Source organism: Cucurbitaria berberidis (genome assembly GCF_010015615.1).
Source record: "Cucurbitaria berberidis CBS 394.84 unplaced genomic scaffold K460scaffold_5, whole genome shotgun sequence".
Classification (NCBI taxonomy): domain Eukaryota; kingdom Fungi; phylum Ascomycota; class Dothideomycetes; order Pleosporales; family Cucurbitariaceae; genus Cucurbitaria; species Cucurbitaria berberidis.
Window position 1 is genome coordinate 1530814 of NW_024468939.1, and position 21348 is coordinate 1552161.

General features: G+C 52.1%; 9 protein-coding genes across 9 annotated transcripts; 4 read left to right on the forward strand and 5 right to left on the reverse strand.

Annotated features, from left to right (window-relative positions):
* Positions 1–58: 58 nt before the first annotated feature.
* K460DRAFT_175486 (P-loop containing nucleoside triphosphate hydrolase protein) lies at positions 59–4945 on the forward strand. The gene is made up of 3 exons (XM_040927000.1): positions 59–62; positions 127–872; positions 932–4945. The coding sequence occupies exons 2-3, from the start codon at positions 394–396 to the stop codon at positions 4893–4895; spliced, it is 4443 nt and encodes a 1480-aa protein (XP_040784447.1). The 5' UTR covers positions 59–62; positions 127–393; the 3' UTR covers positions 4896–4945.
* K460DRAFT_319391 (glycosyltransferase family 50 protein) lies at positions 4927–6716 on the reverse strand. Its single transcript, XM_040930420.1, has 2 exons — positions 5333–6716; positions 4927–5282 (listed from the first exon to the last, which is right to left on the reverse strand). Exons 1-2 carry the CDS (start codon positions 6344–6346, stop codon positions 4995–4997), a joined length of 1302 nt encoding a protein of 433 aa, XP_040784448.1. The 5' UTR covers positions 6347–6716; the 3' UTR covers positions 4927–4994.
* On the forward strand, positions 6610–7749 carry K460DRAFT_369909 (Translin). The gene is made up of 3 exons (XM_040934051.1): positions 6610–6796; positions 6846–6863; positions 6912–7749. Exons 1-3 carry the CDS (start codon positions 6654–6656, stop codon positions 7624–7626), a joined length of 876 nt encoding a protein of 291 aa, XP_040784449.1. The 5' UTR covers positions 6610–6653; the 3' UTR covers positions 7627–7749.
* A 393-nt stretch (positions 7750–8142) lies between these two features.
* On the forward strand, positions 8143–9508 carry K460DRAFT_291339 (uncharacterized protein; the record flags this gene model as incomplete). Its single annotated transcript, XM_040929272.1, has 2 exons — positions 8143–8290; positions 8343–9508. The coding sequence occupies 2 exons, from the start codon at positions 8143–8145 to the stop codon at positions 9506–9508; spliced, it is 1314 nt and encodes a 437-aa protein (XP_040784450.1).
* Positions 9509–10909: 1401 nt separating this feature from the next.
* K460DRAFT_379873 (uncharacterized protein) lies at positions 10910–11910 on the reverse strand (the record flags this gene model as incomplete). The annotated part of the gene is made up of 4 exons (XM_040935201.1): positions 10910–11416; positions 11466–11695; positions 11761–11788; positions 11842–11910. The coding sequence occupies 4 exons, from the start codon at positions 11908–11910 to the stop codon at positions 10910–10912; spliced, it is 834 nt and encodes a 277-aa protein (XP_040784451.1).
* A 1557-nt stretch (positions 11911–13467) lies between these two features.
* K460DRAFT_369913 (transcriptional coactivator/pterin dehydratase) lies at positions 13468–14157 on the forward strand. Its single transcript, XM_040934052.1, has one exon. The coding sequence runs from the start codon at positions 13550–13552 to the stop codon at positions 13904–13906; it is 357 nt and encodes a 118-aa protein (XP_040784452.1). The 5' UTR covers positions 13468–13549; the 3' UTR covers positions 13907–14157.
* Positions 14158–15267: 1110 nt separating this feature from the next.
* Positions 15268–17957, reverse strand: K460DRAFT_319405 (actin-like ATPase domain-containing protein). Its single transcript, XM_040930421.1, has 3 exons — positions 17695–17957; positions 16278–17644; positions 15268–16227 (listed from the first exon to the last, which is right to left on the reverse strand). The coding sequence occupies exons 1-3, from the start codon at positions 17735–17737 to the stop codon at positions 15454–15456; spliced, it is 2184 nt and encodes a 727-aa protein (XP_040784453.1). The 5' UTR covers positions 17738–17957; the 3' UTR covers positions 15268–15453.
* Positions 17958–18493: 536 nt separating this feature from the next.
* K460DRAFT_358585 (uncharacterized protein) lies at positions 18494–19182 on the reverse strand (the record flags this gene model as incomplete). The annotated part of the gene is made up of 2 exons (XM_040932117.1): positions 18494–18938; positions 18986–19182. The coding sequence occupies 2 exons, from the start codon at positions 19180–19182 to the stop codon at positions 18494–18496; spliced, it is 642 nt and encodes a 213-aa protein (XP_040784454.1).
* Positions 19183–20244: 1062 nt separating this feature from the next.
* K460DRAFT_358586 (uncharacterized protein) lies at positions 20245–21152 on the reverse strand (the record flags this gene model as incomplete). The annotated part of the gene is made up of 3 exons (XM_040932118.1): positions 20245–20517; positions 20571–20720; positions 20775–21152. The coding sequence occupies 3 exons, from the start codon at positions 21150–21152 to the stop codon at positions 20245–20247; spliced, it is 801 nt and encodes a 266-aa protein (XP_040784455.1).
* Between the last annotated feature and the right edge of the window lie 196 nt (positions 21153–21348).

Below are 21348 nucleotides of genomic sequence, written 5' to 3' on the forward strand. Positions count from 1 at the left end.
GTTGCGGGACTGCCATCCCTGCTGCAGAAATGTACATCTGACAATTGTTCACAAAGCAAATTGCATGCTTCTCCCGACGACCAAGCTAAAAGCAGTGAACAGATGTTATCTAACAGAGGCCAGTAGCTTGTAGCGGGGCGAAGGGTGAAATTGTCGACATGCGCGGTCCGACCATTGGTGGCTGAGAACAATGATAAGGCCAAACAAAGTAACTGGTACAAACACTCCCTCAAGAGCACCACTACTAAGAAATGGGGCGCAAGCTAGTCCGAAAGTGGATATTCCTGGCCTTCACCTAACTCTTCGTCTACATCATCTTCTCATTTTCGTTACAACTTGCACTAATGCTCTACCTTCCACTCATTTTGTGACTGCCATCTTCGATCGGCCGACATGGCAACAACTCTCGCCTCAAACGATACAGACAGTCACGAGAAGATGGTCCGCGAAGCCAGTGAGGAACAAGACTATGTCTTACAAGTGGGCTGGAAGGCACTGTTCGGCTTCACCACAAGGAAGCATCTTCCGGTGCTTTCGGGCGCCTTGTTGAGTGCGGTCATCGCCGCCGCCACACTTCCAGTCTTCGCCATCATTTATGGTCTTATCTTTCGCGAATATACAGACTATGGCGCGGGCAAAATAGACAGCAGCACTCTTCTCAGCAGTGTTACGCGATACTGCATAATTCTTACTGGCATTGCATCGCTTAATTGGATCGCGAACAGCTTCTACTTCTTCTTTTTCCTCACGTTCGGCGAGCTCCAGGCAAGGAGTGCTCGTAATAGAATCTTCGATGTGCTCATCAAGAGAGACATGGCCTGGTATGACACGCGCGACACGGGCATTGCAGCGTTTCTTCCGGCTGTGCAAATGTGAGTTAGATCTGAGTAGAGGGTGGTTTTCAGGATGACGTCCTGACTAACACTGCTAGGCACATCCGCGACCTTCAATTGTCTGTATCCGCACCATTCGGAGAGGGTGTACAATGCATCGTTCAGGGCTTAGCAGCTTTGGTCGTTGCTTTCTACTACTCATGGAACCTCACGCTCGTCATCATCAGCACCGTCCCACTTATATATATCGTCCAATCCTTTCTAGCAACCCGACTATCTATCCGAGCACATGAACAAGCCGGCAAGCTCCAACAGGCGCTGAAGTACATCACAAACGCGATAGAGAGCATTGAGACGGTGAAATGTTTCAATGGCGAACGACACGAGCTCCAGAGCTTTACCAAGATTGCTGTTCGTGCAGCGAGTCTATACAGAGGTGTAGCCAACCTCAGGTCTATACAGATTGGTGTCATGCAGTTCTTCACTCTCAGTGTCTTCTTTCAGGGTTTTTGGTACGGAAGTCACCTCGTCAATTCGGGAGATAGGGACGTCGGACAAGTTATCACGACTTTCTGGGCTGCCTTAATGGCAATTCAGGGCATCACAGGGTTCCTGCCACAGTTCATCGTTCTACAAAAAGGCAAGATGGCTGGTTCGCGACTCCAGGTGCTAATGAAACAGATCTCGGCGAGCGATCAGCGACAAGAACTGCAAGGCCAAGCAAAACCAACGCGATGCATAGGAGATATTGAGTTCCGACAGGTCACATTTTCGTATCCTACGCGAATGGATGAGATCGCGATTCGCGACATATCCCTGTTCTTCCCTGCAGGCGAGACTACGTTTGTTATCGGGAAAAGCGGCTCTGGGAAAAGCACCTTAGGTCAACTCCTAGTGCGCTTTTACCAGCCTTCATCCGGGCAGATATACCTAGACGGCGTTCCGCTTAACGATATCGACGTCCGATGGCTCCGGGAGAACATGACACTTGTTGAGCAGCATAGCATACTCTTCAATGACACTATTCGGCAGAACATTGCACTGGGCCAACCGGGTAAAACAGTCAGTTTGCGGGAAACGCAAGAAGCAGTCAAATTTGCGATGTTGGATTCGATTATTCGTGACCTTCCTGAGGGGTTGGAGACTCATCTGGGCATGAAGGGCGGTTCCTTAAGTGGAGGACAAGCACAGAGAATGGCTCTAGCCCGTGCTAGGGTTCGCGATGCCCCGATCCTAATATTGGATGAATCCACTAGCGCCCTTGATTACATTACGAGAGGTGCAATCCTACAAGCCATACGAGAGTGGCGGAAAGGGAAAACCACAATTGTCATCACTCATGATTTCTCTCAAATCCAATCGGAGGATTTTCTTTACCTACTGGACAATGCTCGACTTGTTCAAGAGGGATACCGAAAGGACCTCGAGACTCGGCCTGGGCCTTTTCGATCTCTCCTTACTTCCCACAACGAGGGTCCAACTTCCGAAGAGACTGACGATGAAGACCTTTCTGAGGCTGAAGATGAGACTGGCCAGGTTATAACGCTGTATGACGAATCATGGAACCTTCACAGCCCGATGCGTCGGCCACTCTCCGCCGTTCTTTTTGGAGAGTCAGTCCTGCAGTCATTCCCCACCGCAGGCCGCGAGACTTGGGCGAAAGATTTGTTATCCAGTTCCGACAAGATAGTCTCGCGGCAAAGGTATGAGGAAGAAGGGGATGGATTCCAACGAAGTTCGATAGAGGCCACTTCAGGTGCTCTCAAGGCTCCTCCGAGCCAGCCTTCATCCGCTCCCACAGGCACTTTCCAGCCCAAAGGATACCGCTCAAGGGCGAACTCGCAGTCTTCACAATACGTTCGTTTGTCAGGGACTTTTCCGCGTGACCGGTCGATCGTTATGCAGAAGGATTACGGCCTACGCTCGAGCTCCATAGCCTTGTCACGGTCTGAGTCACGTCAAGCGCACTACCCTCGACGTCTTTCAGCGTCTAACGCTGATCCTGTACACTTGGGGCAGTCCGGGAAGCTTTCTAGGCGCCAGAAGTTCTTCCAACGTGTAGGACTGTCACATCAACAAAATAACACAGAAGACAGTGCTATCTCTACTGACTCACTCCCCATTATGGACATTCTCAAGTCTGTCTGGCCTTCGATCGACTGGCGTTCACGTCTCGTTCTTTTCGCGGCAATCTTCTGTGCCATTGTCCACTCAGTCGCCACGCCTTTGTTCGCTTGGGTCTTTGCCCAGCTATTGACGACCTTCTATGATCGTAGAGATCAGAAACAACGAGCCCTGATGTATTCGCTGACCATCTTGGGGATTGCCGTTATTGACGGGCTCGCAGATTATCTGCTCTTCTTCCTCTCCGACTCCGTTGCACAGTCTTGGGCCCTAGCCCTCAAAACTGAAGCGATGCGGCGCATCCTCTTGCAGCCCCGCGAGTTTTTCGACAGTGAAGAAAATAGCGTATCACGGCTCGCAGAGACTCTAGATCACTTTGCCGAAGAAGCCAGAAACCTCCCGGGCCGGTTCGCCGGCATATTTCTTGTCGTAATACTCATGATCACAATCTCGATCATCTGGAGCTTAGCAACTGCCTGGAAACTTGCCCTTGTTGCTCTCGCTACCGGTCCAGTCATATATGCGATCACGAAATGCTACAATATGATCAGTAGTCGGTGGGAGCGATTATCCAACGAAGCAGACGATGAAGTGGGACAGGTGCTTCACGAGACTTTTGTGAATATTCGAACGGTGCGATGTCTCGTGCTGGAAAACTATTTCCGGAAGAAGTTCAAAGCAGAAACCACCAAAGCCCTAATCGTCGGCGTCAAGCGAGCATTCTACTCGGGGGCTATCTTTGGGCTCAACTTTGCCGGTGTCCTCTTCGTCGCTATACTGCTCTTCTGGTACGGCGCAGTTCTGGTTTCTAGCGATCAGTATACGGTGACTGACATCACGGAGACTTTCCTGATTCTTATGCTGAGCATCAACCATGTTGCCCATTTGTCAAACTACATGACACAAGTCAACATGTCTAGAGCTGCGGGATCGCGCCTACTTCGTCTGGCAAGGCTACCAACAACATCTCACGAGCTAAGCGGAACAGTGAATGTCCAAGGAGCCGGCGATATATCGTTCGAAAACGTAAACTTCACATATCCAACTCGTAAGGATTACCCGGTTCTGCACGACGTCTCTTTCAAGATTCCCCGTGGAAGCTGCACGGCCATTGTGGGCTCGTCCGGCTCCGGAAAGTCTACAATAGCCTCCTTGCTACTCAAACTTTACCAAACCGAACCCAGAGCCTCTACTACCTCCCAACCACCCGATATGACAATTTCGAATCACGATATCAAAACCCTTGACACATCCACGCTCCGCTCCCATATGTCGATCGTGTCTCAGACCCCCGTCCTCTTCCCCGGCACGATTGCAGAGAATATCGCCTACGGGCTCTCTCCGTCCTCCCCGTTAGCAACGATGGATAGTATCCGTGCAGCTGCGGAAGCAGCAGGTGTGGCTGAGTTCATCGACAGTTTACCACAGGGTTATCAGACGATCATCGGTGAAGGTGGAACGGGATTGAGTGGGGGGCAAGCACAGCGAATCGCTATCGCGCGTGCACTCGTGAGGGATCCAGATATCCTGATTCTGGATGAAGCAACGAGTGCGCTCGATGTTGCATCTGCGAGTGTGGTGCGAGAGACAATCCTCAAGCTGGTTCGAGAGACAAAACCAACACGACCGCCTCTTTCACCTATTCCGTCATCGCCAGCTTCACCAGGGTTACGATCAGGTGGGTTTTGGGATGATAATGACTGGGCGTCTGGGTTTGCCCACGGTACGGTTAAGGAGAGTACGGCAAAGGTGAAGTCGAGGGTCACGAGGAAAGAGATGACGGTAATTATCATCACACATGCGAGGGAGATGATGGCGATTGCGGAGCATATAATAATGATGGACAAGGGGCGTGTAGTGGAGGAGGGAAACTTTAGAGAGCTGAAGAGGAAGAAGGGTGGCGCTTTCGGACGGTTGTTAAGGGGTGAGAAGGGGTGATACGTCGATGGGAAAGAGCTCGACGCTGCTAATGAACCGAGGCCAAGGACAATATAGATTTCTGTATACAACATGTACTTGTACTCATACAAGCCGTCGTTATGAGATCTTCTTGACTATGCGAGAGCTGGCATCTGTTTTTGCCTTCGTATCACTTATGATTACCGCAAGGATCCCAACATTGACTAAGAAGAATAGAATACCGGAAGCCCACAGCCCTGGCACAAAAGTTGAGTAGCCATTGAATTCAAGTTGAAATCCTTGTTGAAGCCATGCGACCTGGCCCAAGACCCAGGCTAACAGCGCTGTGATGCCGATCGACGGCGAACGCAGTAGTGTCGAATCTGGTAGGTAATATGGTAAAAACATCATGTACCAGAGGAAGTACTAGTATGCTGTCAGTCGAGGTTTGACGGGATGCTATACGAATGCCTTACCTGACTCGTGCAAACCTTGTTGAATGCAACAAATGCGAAGGTTTGCGCCAGCATCGTGCTCGGAAGGTCTTTCCTTGCTAATACTAATGGAATGAAGACGGCGCTTAGGAGCAGTTGCGGGAGAAAAGCGAGGCGCTCAAGCTCGAAGCTCGAAGATGTCGAGTCCAGGCCAGTTGGCTTTGGGGACGAGTTGAGATACAACAGCGTGTTGTAAGGCGAAAAGTTGTGTCGGTGGTCGATGCGAATGAGGTGGTAGAAGTAACTGTGGTCGAGGAAGGGGTAACCGTACATTTTGTACATGACTACGTTTAAACCAAGGAAGGTGACGAGACTGTAAATGGCCAGAGTTATCCTTTGTGGGCTGAGGAACGCAACGATCTGATCAAGCAACGATGTGGATGATTGAAGTTTCCCAGCCTTCTTTTGTCCAACCCTACTGTCCTCGAGCCACCAAACAATTGACGCCGCATAGATGAACGGATAGATCTTGAAATGCACCGCAAAGCCGAGTAAGAACCCAGCAACAGCATTTCTCTTCGCCAGCACTGCCCATAGCAGCGCCGTAACAAAGACTCCCAATAAACCCTCCGAACTCCCCCTCGTACTAATCGTTGCTACCATCGGATTCAACAACCAAATACTCGCAAACTTCAGCGCGCTCTCATCTCCCATGTTCCTATACTCTTTCAAGATGCGAAACATCATCCAGCCGGCTGCAACATCGCCGACAGCGAACAAGATCTTGCCGAAAGAAAACCAGAATTGGCCTGGCCATACGGTTGGATAGATGAGCCAAGCGAGTAGAGGCGTGTATCTGTACGTGTCCCTTGCGTATGGTGATTGGCCCACAGAAATGAAACGCGCTGCGTCGGTGAAAACGTAGTAGTCGATGTCTGTATACTTCATGGGCGAGTTTGCATCTTGCCAAAGACCGTACAGCAGGAAGACGGCACGCAGAAGGATGGAGGCCGAGAACACAGCACGCTGGCTCTGGAAAAAGGAGGAAAGAGCCATGGTATTATCTCACTCTCGAGGACGAGATGCACCCCCAATGGAGAATATAAACGAAGGAGAAAAACAGCGGGCAAACAGAGCGTCTCAAGACACAAAACACAATTGCTGGACGAAGATACTCGTGATCTTGATCAGAGGTGGAGGATGTCAACTTACAACCTTGTAAAGAGTAACCGAGTTGACTAAGCTCCAAACGCTTTAGCACCCACGTGAGTCGTGCTCCAGCCCATCTAACCGTTTGCTTGACGTCGTTCTATATCTACCGCGACGGTTTCTAATGGGTTTCAAACGAACAAGAGACGGAGAGATGGCGGACGCAAAGCCTGAGCAGTCCGCATCGCCGTTCGTGGCGATGTTTGAGGGCTTCCGGAAAGAACTAGACGAGCATCACGACCGCCGCGAGAGGATCATTAAGGCGTCGCGCGACATCACCGCGTCGAGCAAGAAAATGTAACAACAGTATCCGTTTTGGTCTCTGGAATCTGCTGATAGTCTATAGCATCTTCACATTGCAGAGGTAAAATCTCCCCAAAAGATATAGCAACATTCATTCTAACGAAAACAGAGTCCGCACAGTTGGGCAACCAGTCCCTGCCTTCGTCACTAAGAACAACGCGCCATACTGGGAAACCATTGAAAAGCAATATGCCAGCATTGCCGCCGACCTCCAAGGACTCAATGCCTACCGCTACTCTCACAATATCACGGGCGGCAACCAGGAGTTTATGGAAGCACTCAGCTTCCAGCATTACCTGGAAATGCAGTCACTTATCTCGTATGAAGAGTCAAAGTCACGGATTTCGAAAATGAGTGGAGAGGCTGGGGACGTATCGCTGACGCCAGAGGACTACGTGTTGGGGATTTGCGACATGACGGGTGAACTGATGCGGTTTTCAGTCACGAGCATGGCTACGAGCGGGAGCTTGCCGTCGGGCAAACAGACTGCTCCTAACAAGAGAGTCAAGAAAGATAAAGATCAAGAGGATGCGAGCGACCAAATGGATATCGATGAGCAAACGCCGACTGTGGATGAGGCTCAGAGACCGAGGACTGTCTTGGACGACCTTCGAGCGATTCGGCTGCAGCTTGAGATGTTCGAGGCTCCGGGTGGGTCCAAGTTTGGGCATGATCTAGAGACAAAGAAGATGCCAGTTATGCGGGAGTGTGTAGACAAGGTGGAGAAGGCGCTGTATGGGCTCACTGTGAGAGGTTCGGAGAGGCCCAAGGGCTGGCTGCCTGACATGAGCAGCGGTGGGCGCGCAGAGGTGGAAAGCTACTGAGTGGCTCTAGTTGGGATGGAGAATGATAATTATACCGCTCCTATCAAGTGCAGAGCCTGGTATTATTCCCTTCTCGCGTTATCTGTGGCTGTGCAGTGAAGTTGTGCCGCTCACATCCCCACATGGCCTAAGCACCTCATCCCGATTGATGATGCGGGCGTCGCCGAACTTCACTTGCCCAACCTCGCCCAGTCACGGTCGCACACCCACGACTATGAGCCTCTGCGTCATGACCCAGACAGATCCACTCGCTCAAGCGCTGCGACAAACCCGCGCGCACACAATGCCCGCGCCCTGAGACTCTGCGCCGACTATATGGATTGTTCTGGCGCCCAACAAACCCGCACTGAGACGCCGTCGCCGTGAACCGCGGTTCACCACCCAAACTTCATTGAAAACCCGCGCCACCACCACCACTTGCTCCTATAATAACCACTCTCGCTCGCAAGGCGTGCTGCCAACATGCGCCGAAGCACGTATCCGCCACGGCCCAGCAAGCCCGCTGCCGCCGCCATCATGCGCGCACCAGAACCGCCCAAGCGCAAGGTATTCAACTGCATCGTCGATGACACTGCCCTGGTCGCTGGAGTAAAGAAGAGCACCCGCGATGGCATCCGCAAGTGGATTTCACAGGGCGCTATACGCCTGTTCGTTCCGCTACATAGTATGCGACTGTACACCATCTTCGACACTGCCCACACTGACAATATTCCCAGCACTCACTCAGCTCCACCGCCTCAAGAAAGGCGATGAGCGCGTTAACGCCGATGCCCGCGAAGCCGTCAAGTGGCTGGATGAGGTCACATCTATCCCTGCCGTCGAAGTAGCGAACTGTGTCCAGCTGGAGGGCGTCGACGAGGCATACACTACATGGGAAGAGGTAGCACACTTTCTGCTCCCGGAGACATTGCTGTCCATGGACGATAGCGAGTCTGAAGAAGACGACTACCATGAAGATCTGGAGAGCTCCTTCAACGCGCTTGACGTATCCGACCAGACTTCCATGAGCTCCACGCATAGCTTCGACGATGCGCCGAAGACGCCAGACTCGCCCAAGTCCTGCTTGAGCAAGGACTTCAAGCCTACAGGCGAATTCCCATCAGAGCCAAAGGCAGCTAGTGTGGCCATGGAGTCTCCCGATCGCACTGCGCGCAATAGCGCTGAGATTGCTCGTGCCGGAAAGTCGCCCAAAGGAACCATACCTGGCCACCTACAACCCCTCTTCAACCATATTCTGTGGCGCATCAACAAGGAAGAAAATCCGGATGCAGCCCTCGAGTCCTTCATCCTCCTCACAAATGACCCCACCAAGCAAGCCATCGCGCAGAAGTTTGGCATCCGGGCTAGACGTCTAGAGCAGCTTCGTGACGCTGTTGCGCGCGAGGACCGCGAATATAAGAACCATCTGACCATGCACAAACTTGAGGTCGAGTCTACCGCAGCAAAGGAGAGCCCTGTGATGGCGGAAAAAGCAGTCGAGCGCCCTACCTCGAGTCCTGTGAACAACACCAAGCCCGAAGAAAACTCCGATGACGAAGACGTTGTGCTCTTCCAGCGTGCTCCGCGAGGCCCTGCTGCCGCTACCAACAACCAGCGTGTACTTGATCCCAACGACTTCGGACGCGCCAATCAACACCGCTCCCCACGCGGCGGTCGTGGAGGCCACATCCCCCCTCGAGGCCGCGGCGGACCAGCTTTCCGAGGCCGTGGAAACTTCGCACCGCGTGGTGCGTACATGCCTCCAGGCCCAGCCTTCCGTACTCCAACCACGCCTCGTCATGACCCGAACCAGCCCATCGATCCGAACTCGTTCACTCGGCCTGTGATCAAGGCGAGCCCTGTGCGCGGCGCTGGCAGGAGGAAGCTATGGGAGCCAAATTAGACATGTAGTGGCAAGCGCGTCAAAAACGACGCGCGCGAACTCCCAAACTCCACTTTGAGATCAAATCACACTCGGCCGATGTGGAACGAGTCCAGATCGGGATAAAAAACCAGTAGCAAAACCATGAAGCTTCAACTAGGAGTGGCCCTGCAAAGCGTCTCTACGAGCCTTCGTTCGAGTACACACATTGAAGAACGTCGGCAAGAGACAAAATTGGGCTGTGGTCTGGTCTGCGGGGCGCTGCTGCTACTTCGAGAGCATTGCTCACTCATACCCTACCCACATCTAACTTGATACCAACCCTCCACCACTGTCGCTACACAACGTGACGACAAACCCATGAGTTCGGTTACGTTACGTACGGTTACGGTCAACGACTGATTGCGCGCGGATGCTAGGGGCATGCATTCTCAGCATTTTCCTTGCTTGCTTGGGCAAAACAACCAACTTTCTTTCATTTTATTTTTTTTGGCTTCTACTAAATTGCACCACCACTGCATCATTACAACAAATTTGAAATCTGGCTTTTCTTTTTCTTTCTTTCTGGCTGGCTGTAGGGGCAATACGTATCTTTCAAAGGTGGGTTTGACAGGGCATCATTTTGTGCGGCATTACATTGAGTAACCGGTGGGTCGAATGGCTTGCTGGCGCGAAATGTAGCGGTGGCTGCATGGATGGGGAAGTAGCACGAAGGCGTGTCATTCATAGTTTAGTAATACACAATTTTGTTTCTCGATATCACGTTCTGTTGTTGTAATCAAGTGATTCTTCCAACTAGATATGAACCCTTTCACTACTCGAGGCTTTCCAATATTTTTGCTCTCCCAAGTTGCTTGGTGTCTCTTATTCATCAGCCCCTGAGGCTTCTCAGTCAGCGGGTCTCAGGTGATCTAAGGGCTTAGCGCATACAGCAACTGATGTGAGAGAGAAATTGCTAGAGTCCAACAAGGTCGCATTAAATTTTGGAGGCCAGCCAGAGTATGGCTCAGACCATCAGAACACCCTATCGAAGTATAGGACAAGCACACAAAGTAAGGTTAACGATACGTGTCTCCCCTTCCTGTAGAAACTTTCGAATCATGTGGAAAACACAAAATTGTAGAAGATACAAAAGATAGGAGTATATGATGCCCTTCTTACTCCCTACGCCAGTATAAAGAACACCGCTGGCCTGGGACATGGATAAGGTCCAGACACTAATGCATAACATCGTGAGAAGGTGAAGAACAGCTAGAATGACAGAGAGACATCTGAGCATCAATGGGATATTATGAAGCACTCCACACTAGGAATTAAACAGCCTGCTTGCTGGACTGCTGAAGCTCGTGGACAAAGTCGTCGTAGTCGGCCGAAGAATGTGAGCCTACTATAATGGTAAGCTTTGAAGCCGAGCTACTGCTTTCAATAAGCATTTGGGTTCGGGTAGCCGGAGGATGGCGAAAGGAGCTGACCTTGCGGTGAGTCGTCAGCCTTCTGGCGCTTCTCGGCGTACTCGTATGAGCCCTCTGTGCTGGAGTGCTTATTCGCAGAACTGCCGTGCTGTGCGGCAGCCGCAGCTTGTGCCGCCATCTGGAGCTCTCCAATTTGGCGCTCAGAGAGACCTCCATTGTTACTATGCGGACTGCTTTGTTGCGGCTGTGGTTGCTCGGGCTGCTGATGTTGTGGCTGTTGTTGACTCTGGATCAAGCTCGGCGGCTCACCGTGTGGACGGTTGAGGTCGACGCCAGCGGGGGCTGGTGGAACCTCGCCTTGGGTCTCGAGTAGTCGTGATTGAAGGTTGATGATGTAGTCGCGCAATTGGTAGTTTTCGGTTTGGAGAGTCTTGTAGAGCTCGCACAACTGCTCGAACTCCTTGACCTGGTCCTTGAGCTGCTTAATGTACTCTTCCTTGCGTTGGCGAAAGGCGCGCTGGCAGAATTAGCATGGCGCAATTGGGCTGGGTGGGGGGTGTATGTACTTGGGCAGCGCGGTTCTGCGCAGCACGCTTGGAAGTCGACAACTCTCTCCGTCCCTTTGAGCGACCCTCGCTCGTGTTTCCGTCGTTGGGGTCGCCAGCGCTCATTTGGTAGGCAGAGCCTGCAATGGCTGGGTCAATGGCGTGCGGCGGGCCGGTAGTATGGGGATGCTGTGGCAGAGGCTGCACGCTGGGTTGGCCGGCGCCAGCAGCAAGGAGATGCTCTCTTAAACCTGGAATCGCGATGCGCGTTAGTAATCGGTAGGGAGCTATAATGGCGCGGAGAGCGAGCACTAACTCATCTCTATGGTCGGCTTGTTAAGGTCCTAGGTCCGATCGTCAGCAGAGCCATGGCCTGAAACAGTCAGCACAGGCTTACCTGAGCGCCGGGCTGTTGCATGTTATACCCAGTATCACTGCGGATCGAGGGATAGAGGGTTCGGCTCATTCAAGCCGTGGCGGGCGAGAGAGTCGCAAAGCAACGAGGGTGGAGTAGTGGCGTTGATTAGACAGCAACGTGGGTAGTAGTAGTAGGAGCAATTCTAGGCGCGGGGCAGTCTGGGTGTAGGCGGATACGAAGCGGGGACTGCTGTAGCTGGTGTGGTATGCTGTGTGTGAAAGCGTTCTGGGGGAGTGATGGATGGTGACGTCCCAACACGTGAGGCGCGAGGTCGAGGTACGAGGAGGGAACGAGCAGAGGGTGTCTGGGTGCGATTGAGCGTCAGCTGCATAGCTCGGCTTGGCGCAAGGCGTGCGCAGTGTCGCGACGGCATCGTTGTTACGCGCCTCATGGGGATTTGAAGGGTGCGGGAAGGGGGAGCTCACCTGTGGGTGTGATGATGGCGTTGGCCAAAATGCGGATTACGCAGCTTTGACTAAGGTGGGCGGGCAGGCGATGGGTTTTAAGTACGGCGGGCGGGCGCGGCGGCGGCGGCGGCGGACATTGTCGACTTGCTTTCGGCCCAAGAGCAAGGACAAGAACAAGAACAAGAACAACAATGGCGCATCCAGATCACGACATGCCCCAGCCATGCACCACTCTGCTCTTTACCGCAACGCCCGGCGGGCCATGGACTTGATTGATGGCTTCTTCCACCCTCTGCCCTGCTTGCCTGGGGAGCTGACCAATACTCCGACAGAACCACAAGTTTCCTGATCCGACGCTCCCGCAGCTGCCCTTGGTTTATTTCGTGCCAACCGTGTAGGCTAGCCTCTTCACAGTACGCAATTCGCGAATGCAAATCCTTGAGCTACACTAGTACCGTACGTGTCTCGTGGGAGGCATTCCGCTTCTCCTTCTCCAGTCCAGCTCTAGTTACTACTAGTTGTTCTATCCTAGGCTGCTTTGGGCATATGCAGCGTGCTTTGCTCCAATATCAATGGATAGCCAACACTCACCCTACACCTGGCTGTATTAAAACGGCAGATCAATGTCTTGATAATAAGGCGGAGACATGACAAAATAGAATACATGCGAACAAATGTGCCGCTACGACTATCCTAGAAGCTGCAATCCATGGCCTAAGCGCATCTGCAGGGCGAGTCGTACCAAGTACCTCTTACTCCGTCCACTAACGTCTTTCTGCATTGCACCCTACCAAGTACAACACATGTATAATCCCTCCATCTTCCTAAATTGTAGATTGACTTGCTTCTTCGCTATTGGCTCAACCACCTAGAGCGCCCGCGCTCCTGTCACTGCTAGCCGCATCAGAGCCCTCAGCAATATCGACGCAGTATTTGACCACAGCGCACACCGTCCGTATATCGCCATGACACAGCTCAAACACTTCTCTCGGACACTCCCGTAAGTCATGCCTACTCGGGGCAACACCGCGCATCTGCAAGCCCTTCCCTTCCCTCGTCTGACTGCTGCAACAACGTCCCGCGAGGATTACCTCAGCACTTAAGTCGACTAACCTGCACATCATAGTAGAGCTTACCGAACTCTGCGCGAGCATCACTGCCGTACGATACCGTTACAACAGCAATTGTCGTTTCGCCCGGCGCTACCTAGTGGGCGGCGTCGACTCTTTCCCTCTGTCTTGGCCGTTCGCTCAACATCCACCTCACACGCAAACCCCACCATGGCCGCAAAGGAGCCCGTGAATGATGAGGTGGCAGGTGAGATCCTCTTTTCCGCCAACCAACCCACCGACCTGCCAAATCGAGTCTCCAGACTCCTTCCAACCTGGCACCTATCAGCTTCAAAGAAAGGCATCACGCGAGAATTCACTTTTCCCACCTTTACCAAGGCTTGGAAGTTCATGACGCTGGTCGCAGACGAGTGCAAGGCCAAGAATCATCATCCTTCGTGGTCGAACCTCTACAACCAAGTCACAGTCGAATGGACCACCCACAGGCCCGAAGGACTCAGCATCAAAGATGTCGAGATGGCCGAGTTTTGCGATCGAGCTGCTGATGACATTGGGCTCAAAGGGTAAAACACTTGTCATGGCGAGAAGAAGGACCGTCCATGTACTAGACATCAGCACAAATCATACTCTCGCTAAGCTTATTACGGGCATTGGTGGATGCAAAGGACGAACCACACCAAATGATCAATGTCGGGGTGTACAATGTACTCAAGAGGAATACTACTAGTCAGCCCAGCTACATTGACTGGTCAACAGTCAACAGTCAGCGTGCTGGTGAGCCCGAGTGGAGCCTCCACGTTATACTCACCTTAGGGCCGTAAACGACGGAGATACGGCGTGTTTATTCATCCGTGGCTCGAGACGTGGAAGACCGACTCCGCGCGGCAGTTGGCGGGAGTCTCGCTTAATAGAACCGATCTCGTATACGACTTGATGAGAGACAAAGCCTTCCATCTACATGGATTCCCAGAGTCATTGGTGGGGACCATCACGCCTGCTTTTGGACTGCTGAGGAAGCAGAACTTGGCAGGCTTTTGTATGTAACAGCGACGCGCGCGACAACATCATTTCTCCGAGTCGATTAGCACGTCTGACATGAATTTGTTGCACAAGTCATGTTCAGATACACTACTACATCTTAGTCAGCGACAACCTCGACCCTCTTCCAGCATAGTATCATTGGCTTCCACACCCATGTACCCTTACGCAATGCCATACAATACCAAGTCACCGATGCACCCTCCGCCAGCCACTAATCGCACCAATCACTCCATCTTTCTTTCAATCCCCAGTCGACCTTCTCGGCTCCAACGGCCTTTCTCCGCAGCTTACTCAGACTTTCCCCTCCCGAACATACACTATTACATTCACTCTCAGATCATGCCACGCCCGTCTTCAACATGAACGAGGACCTGATGGACTAGTTGTCTCCACATTCTCACATCCCCACCTAAAATTGACGTAGACGCCCGTCATGCTTACCACTGGCGATGAACGGCCTCGTTCATGAATAGTCCTCCCTAGCCCCACAGCAGGAGTCTGCGTGGTGATTGAGTATACATTACATTTCGTCATCAAGAACACTTACGCGACAAAACAACACAGCGTTCGTTCTTGCCGCACTTCCGACCAGTAGTGGTGGTGAGATGAGGTAAGCAGACATACCGAGAGAGTGGAGCTTAACTCCGACGTTCTCGCAAAGGAAGCGTGTTCTTACCTCCTATTCAAGGATTTGGCTGCGAGGAGCTAGCCGTGGCGATCCGCTGCTTCGTGTTGGGCGGATAGTAGCATGTCAGAATGTCAGAATGCTTTGTAAGATTATTGTCATCAATGTTTCTGTGAGGAACCTGTGTTACATACACAGTAAACTACGCCTGTGCAGTGTAAGGAAGGGGTCAGAGAGACGTTTCTTCCGTGTTTAGTAGAGTGGAAGTACTGTTGAAAGGACTCGACGAGTCCCCATTTTGAGTATTACATCAAAGAGCTACGGATGTACCTACCTATCAGTTGACTGCGATCCCGCAAATCAAACGCCTCCCAGCTCAGTTCAAAGTCGAAGAACAGTGTCCCATCTTTTTCAACACATCGTTGCCAAACTCCCGTAAACAGCCTACTTACCAAGGAAACATGCACTTGTTGTTCAGCAGCCGACTGCCCAACATGTCATACTCGGGCTTGCTTATCCAGCTGTCGTTGCCATGCGATGACAGCCTTCCAAACACACTACCGCCCTTCCACGCCACAACCTGCGGGTCAAACTCCCTCGGCGGCGGCCCGACAAGGATCTCTTTGCCATAGAATGGCCGCAACTCCCTAAGTCGCGCTTCAATAAACTCCCTCAGACCAGGCGTCTTCGATGCCCCACCGACTAACATGATACCCCCGAAAAAGTCCCGCAGTTTGCGATCATCGCCGCGCGCACCTTGGCCGAGAGATTCGAGGATAGCATGGTCGAGTGCGATAACGGGCAGGATCTTGTCGCGCTCGTCGGCCAGTTTGGTTTTCTCTAGGACGGGATCCCGGAAAATGAGGGGTAAGCTGTCTGCGTCGCCCATGGGCGTGTCGCGCTCGGGATTCGGGGTCCCTGTTCCATCAGGGCCTGGTGAGCCTGCTACCGACGATCGAGGCGTGTTCTCGTTTTCGTTGAGGCGGCTGAGCAGGTTGAATGGTGCTGGGCGTTGTGGCGTTGAAACGGCGGCCGGGTCTTGTGTACCGTTGACTGGAGCAGCAACAACGGGCTTGCCGGCTGCGGTTTCAATGACTCCTATTTGAGCTTGCGAGATAGGGTCGTTTGGCGCCCCGTCGTATAGGTCGACGGAACGAGAGATAATACGCCTTCGGTTCTCGAGCTTGTGCACGTTCTCAAATATCGAAGGTTTGAAAAGGCCCTGTGTCAATCAGCATACAGCATATCATGTCTCGAATAGGGCAACTTTACCATGACGGAGAGCATAGTCTCATCATACGTTTTGAATGTATACTTGCGCGTATCCTGACCCGAAGCACGAAGATGGAAGTCCCAAGTCTGTACCGTGACCGAACCCTCATCCATTGAGCAGAACTTGTGCTTCAGCTCTTCAGCGAGTAAAAAGTCGTATCTGCGCTTCAGGTTCATGTCCGAGTATGGAAAGTGGCCGTACAGCATCATTTTGATGAAAGTCTCAGTCACGTCCATTCCACCCATCTTCAGATTGACCCGCGACTCCTCGGCGCACATGCCCTCGTCTACGCAGCAGATCGAAGTCTTCTGCGCGCCAATGTCGACAACGCAAGCAACCCCATATCCGGCACCAAACGTAGCCGAGAGGCTCTCTTGTTGTAAACAGACTTTCCCAATACCAAGATCCCGTATAAGGATATCCAGCATCATAGTGACATACTGTTTCTCGTAAAGGTCCGGGATGATGAGGACGCACTTGTAGTTGATAAGATCTTTCGGCTTCGTTATTCCGAGCTGATTCTTGAATGACTCTTCAAATATTTTGGAAATGTCATGGTATATCTGATTGCGGTCCACGTAATCCTTCTCGTTGAATGTCCCATTGCGTATCGGCCAGAACAGCTTATATCGGGGCTTCGACTTCTCGGGCAATCGTAGCGCTTCATGCCCTGTGAAGAAATCTGGTGCTTTGCTAGGATTAGAAGGCAGCTCCGTCCATTCGATGCGATTTATGTCGTTATGTTCCGAGATGATGTCTGGCGGTGTTCGTCGATTGTAATTCGTCACAAGGTCCTTGGAATTCGGCAGCACTCGTCGTTTGTTGGAGCGCATTCTCGTCCTCAACTCAGAAGACATGGCCATATACTGGTCGGCAAAATCCTCCCCAAACCACTTCTCAGGCAGCGCGTCCGCTGGCACCGCTCCCTCTACCTTCTGCCTCTTGGGGCTGGGTTCTCCACCATCTTCCTCATCCTCGCTTTCTTTCCATTTGCGCGCAATCACCATAGGTATTGTTTTTGGCAAAGCGTCTGATCCGAGACCTATCCTGAGGTTCTGGCTACCAGGATGTATCACAATGAGCTTTGATATATCTGTCCGTGACGCAAAGGAAGCCTCTGCGTCCTCTGCTGTGTCATCAACTGCCTGCGGTGTCATGCCTTCTATCGCCGGAACGCCCAGCGCGCGTGCGCGATCCCTGTCTCGGGCTTCTTGTACGATGCGTGCCCTTTCTTCGTCTTTCGGATATCGAACGGCAAGGAATTGTTCGTCGCGCTTCAGGAACTCGGTATAATAATTCTTCTGGTTGATCATGCCAACCTGGGGCCATGTGGTGAGATCCATATTGTTGTCTGTCCGCTCAAGGCCTGCAAACATGTCAGCGATTGTTCTGTTGTTTAGAGCACAAGCGCCGCACCCTCTTCCCTCAGCTGGGCCCTGCCTGATTTCTTTCCAACCATGCTGCCTAGAGCCTAAGATGGCTAATATGTGACGCTGGGGGGCAATTGAGAGCTCCGTTGTCGACAAGAGCCTGGTTTGAACGTACTCGTGTACTCGGGCGATGAGGCAGAGGGTCGATGGTAGGTGTCAAGATCAAAGGAGCGCGATGTTGGCTTGCAGTCGAGGTCGGAGCAGGCAGTGTGGTACGACCGCCGCTGGGAGTGGGCAACTGGATTCCTTGTGCAAACCGTTGGACGTTGCTCACGGCGCGACTGCGCACTGATTGGATCGCGAGTCCGCAATCTTCGCCAACATCCTTGTTGCAGAGCTATGACCATAACCACTATCGCAAGGCCCTTCATGCAAACATACTCTTCAAGACCCAGCAAAGAGAACAGTCACGATGCCTTCGTATCCTGATTACCTTAGATCTGCGGATTGACCTCACACTAAGCTTTGCCGGCCAGTGCACGCTCACTTCTCTAACGCATACACAACATAGTTTGTTATGAAAGTGAGGACTTGATGTAGGCCATCAAGTCAACCTCATATCATTTACAGTGGAAGTGAATTTGGAGTTATGGAACTAATTCATTCGGCTATCTGCCAATCCAAATTCCCCGTAATGCCGTCCCGGCGTCGTGAAAGTATCCATGTCATCATGCATTCATGAACTAGACGCCACGTATCCTATCGTAACTCGATCCCAGATTTCACCAAAATTCCTTCCTCACCAGACGCCATCGTCGATGATCGGGCTATGAAAGCACCGGCGATCAGGTAAGATAGACAGCGGCCATAAAGCCGAGGAACAGCGCGACGGGTGACACTCCCGTCTGGTCAGCCATACCCTTGCTAAGTGCCATCGCGGTGTGAGTAGGATTCACCTCCCTTGCGATATTGAGAGTCGGTGCAGCGTAGCCGCTATGAGAGGTGATGTTGGGGTAGAATGGGGTAGGGACGATGGCAGATGAGTTGGAGATCGTGTGATGGGTGTATGAAACACTGCTGATGGTTCCGTTGCCGACAGATGGCGTCAGAGCTAAAGAGCTAGGCAACGGCGGAGGAACACCTTGGGAGAACGATGTTGTGATGACTGGTGGAGTGAGAATGCGCAGGGAAGAGCTTGCATGCTTGCTGATGACAGTGATGGTCTTGTACTGAGTGAGCGTAGACTTGATGGTAGTCGTAGTCGTAGGCTCTTCAGGAGGAGGCGCATTCCTACATGGTCAGCTACTACAGAAGGTCAGGAATGGTGAGATACATACTTGGAAGGGATCGCAGGAGCGTTGTTGGTCGGGAGCAGCGTGACAGTGGTAGTCGCAGTGACGGTAACATGAACGGTGGATGGTCCCACAGTCTTCTCGGGGCAGAGGTAGGTCAAGGTCATGGCCTCACCGTGGATCATGGCAGGATCAGTGCAAAGCTTGGGCAGCGCAGGGCAGTTGTTGTCTCGAGGAGCCATGGCGACAGCCCAGGTGGATTCACCGAACTGGTCACCATGGTTGGCCTCGGCAGCAGCATTTGCTTTGTGTCCAGGTCAACAAGAGAGATCCTGAAGATGGGAAGAGAGGCGCGCGAATTGAGAGCAAAATGCGCCTTTCTGAGTAGGAGAAACGAGGATTGCTTACCAGCGAGTGCCACGATAGCGAGCGTGCTGATACTCTTCATGGTTGCAGATGAATCTGGTCGCAAGTGGGCAATTGAAAGAGTGGATGGTCGAGATAGACCGAAAGGTAGTTGATACAATGAGCGTGGGTTAAAGAGCGTGGTGTTGGTGAGAGGGGAAGGCACGAAGGAGGCAGTCAGTTATTGTAGCTTGCGGGCTTGGCGGCCGTGCAATCGAAGGTCAACACGGAATTTCGCTTCGCTTCGCACTAACGGTGAGAGGGCCAATTGTATAGTTGGATAATTGGTGTGATGGTGAAGGGGCCCAGTGTGCGTTCGTGCCCCCAGTGTGTTCGTGACCCCATATGCTCTTACCCGTTCCACTGACAGCCAATTGGCTATCGACGTCATCACCGCGTGTATCCAGTGACATGGTGATAGCTGTGAGCTACCAATAGCACTGATAGAACCACCGATACACTATGGCAAAGTACGACTCGAGTAAAATTGTTCGAGGCTGGCGTACAGAGTGACGCAGACCGACCAGGATGAACGGAATGGAGAAACAGAGGCAAAAGATCGAATCGTCAGATTCATGCCTTTTGAAAATGTACTGGCGCACAACCCTCTCCGCTACCGTTGGCCTAGCTCTTCGGTGACATGGATATGGGTTGGAAACCGTGTGGACTTTTGACTTTCTGACAAGCGGATGATGAGGACGCCGCTTTCAAGTGGACCAGATCTTAACGTTCCTTTGAAGAAACAACATTGCGAGAAAGAAAGAAAGGCTCGATATAGTAGAACCTGGAAAGAGACACAGGCGTGGCTATGGAACGGCACTTACCGAGCGGCGCTATGGAGAAACAAAGTCGTCCTGTGTCCCTCTCACATTGCACAAGGCCTACTCCTTAGAGTGACCTCAATCTCCATACAGCTCCATCAAGTGGTTCAGCATCTTGCGCTGCAGTTCAAGAAGCTGCTTCTTCGTAATCTTCCCTCCTACGTCGAGAGTCTGCGACTCCGCGCCTTCAGTCGCCTCGGCAACAGAAAGGACAACCAAGTACGGCTTCACGCCAAAGAAGGGGACACCCAGAACCTTAAGAGATGAGGTTTGTGACTCAACCATCGCCTTGCTTGCTCGGTATACCTTGGCATCATACTGATCAAGCTCTTCTTTCTCGCGCTCGGGTGTCTGATGTGCGTTAGTCAGTCCAAAAGGTGTTGAGAGACGGTAGCAAGTCATACACGGAGCAATGCGGCACCAGCTAGAAGGCCTGGCAACGACAACGCAGCGCGGTGCGTCTGTTCGTTCTCACGCTTCATTTTGTGTTCCTCGATGAGGCGCGTGCGGCCAGCTTCCCAGGACTTGACGTTTTGTTCTTGATCTTTCATCAACTGGAATATATGTAAGCATAAATGATCACGTCAAAGAGTTAGATTACCAAATACCTTGCGAACAGTAGGAGTAAACTCGGGATTTTGAGCTGCAATCTTGCTCACACATCGAAGGCCCTGTCTCCACTCTGTAATCGTCGAAGGGTCAATGAGTGGTGTAGACGGTGTCAAAGGTCTGTCCTGCGGCCTTGCTGGGGGTAGTCGATGTTGGGGCGCTGACCGGCCAACCAGACGCGGGTCCGCAGATTGATGATATGGAAGGTTTTGCTCAAGAGGGTTTGTTTGGGCAACATCTTGAAAGCCCAAATAATTCTGATCCGGATGATAGGCTTGCTGTTGACCCTGATATGATTGAGCTTCCGACTTGGGAAGATTCGCCAGTGTGGCTAAGATCTTCTCCAGGTCCAGGTTCTGCTCAATGTTGTCCGCCATCTTTGCCGAGGGGACCCGAAAAGCAGTGGTGGTGTAAGGCGACCCTGACCAGAGCAAAATATCAAGGATACAAACTACTGTGTATGTTCTGGCGGCTCTGCAAGAAGGCGCACATTGCGTGTGATGTGTTTGCTTTGGTTTAGAGTGAATATCAGGAAAGAAGCGTTTAGGTCGAGCTTGGTCGTGCACAGAGCCT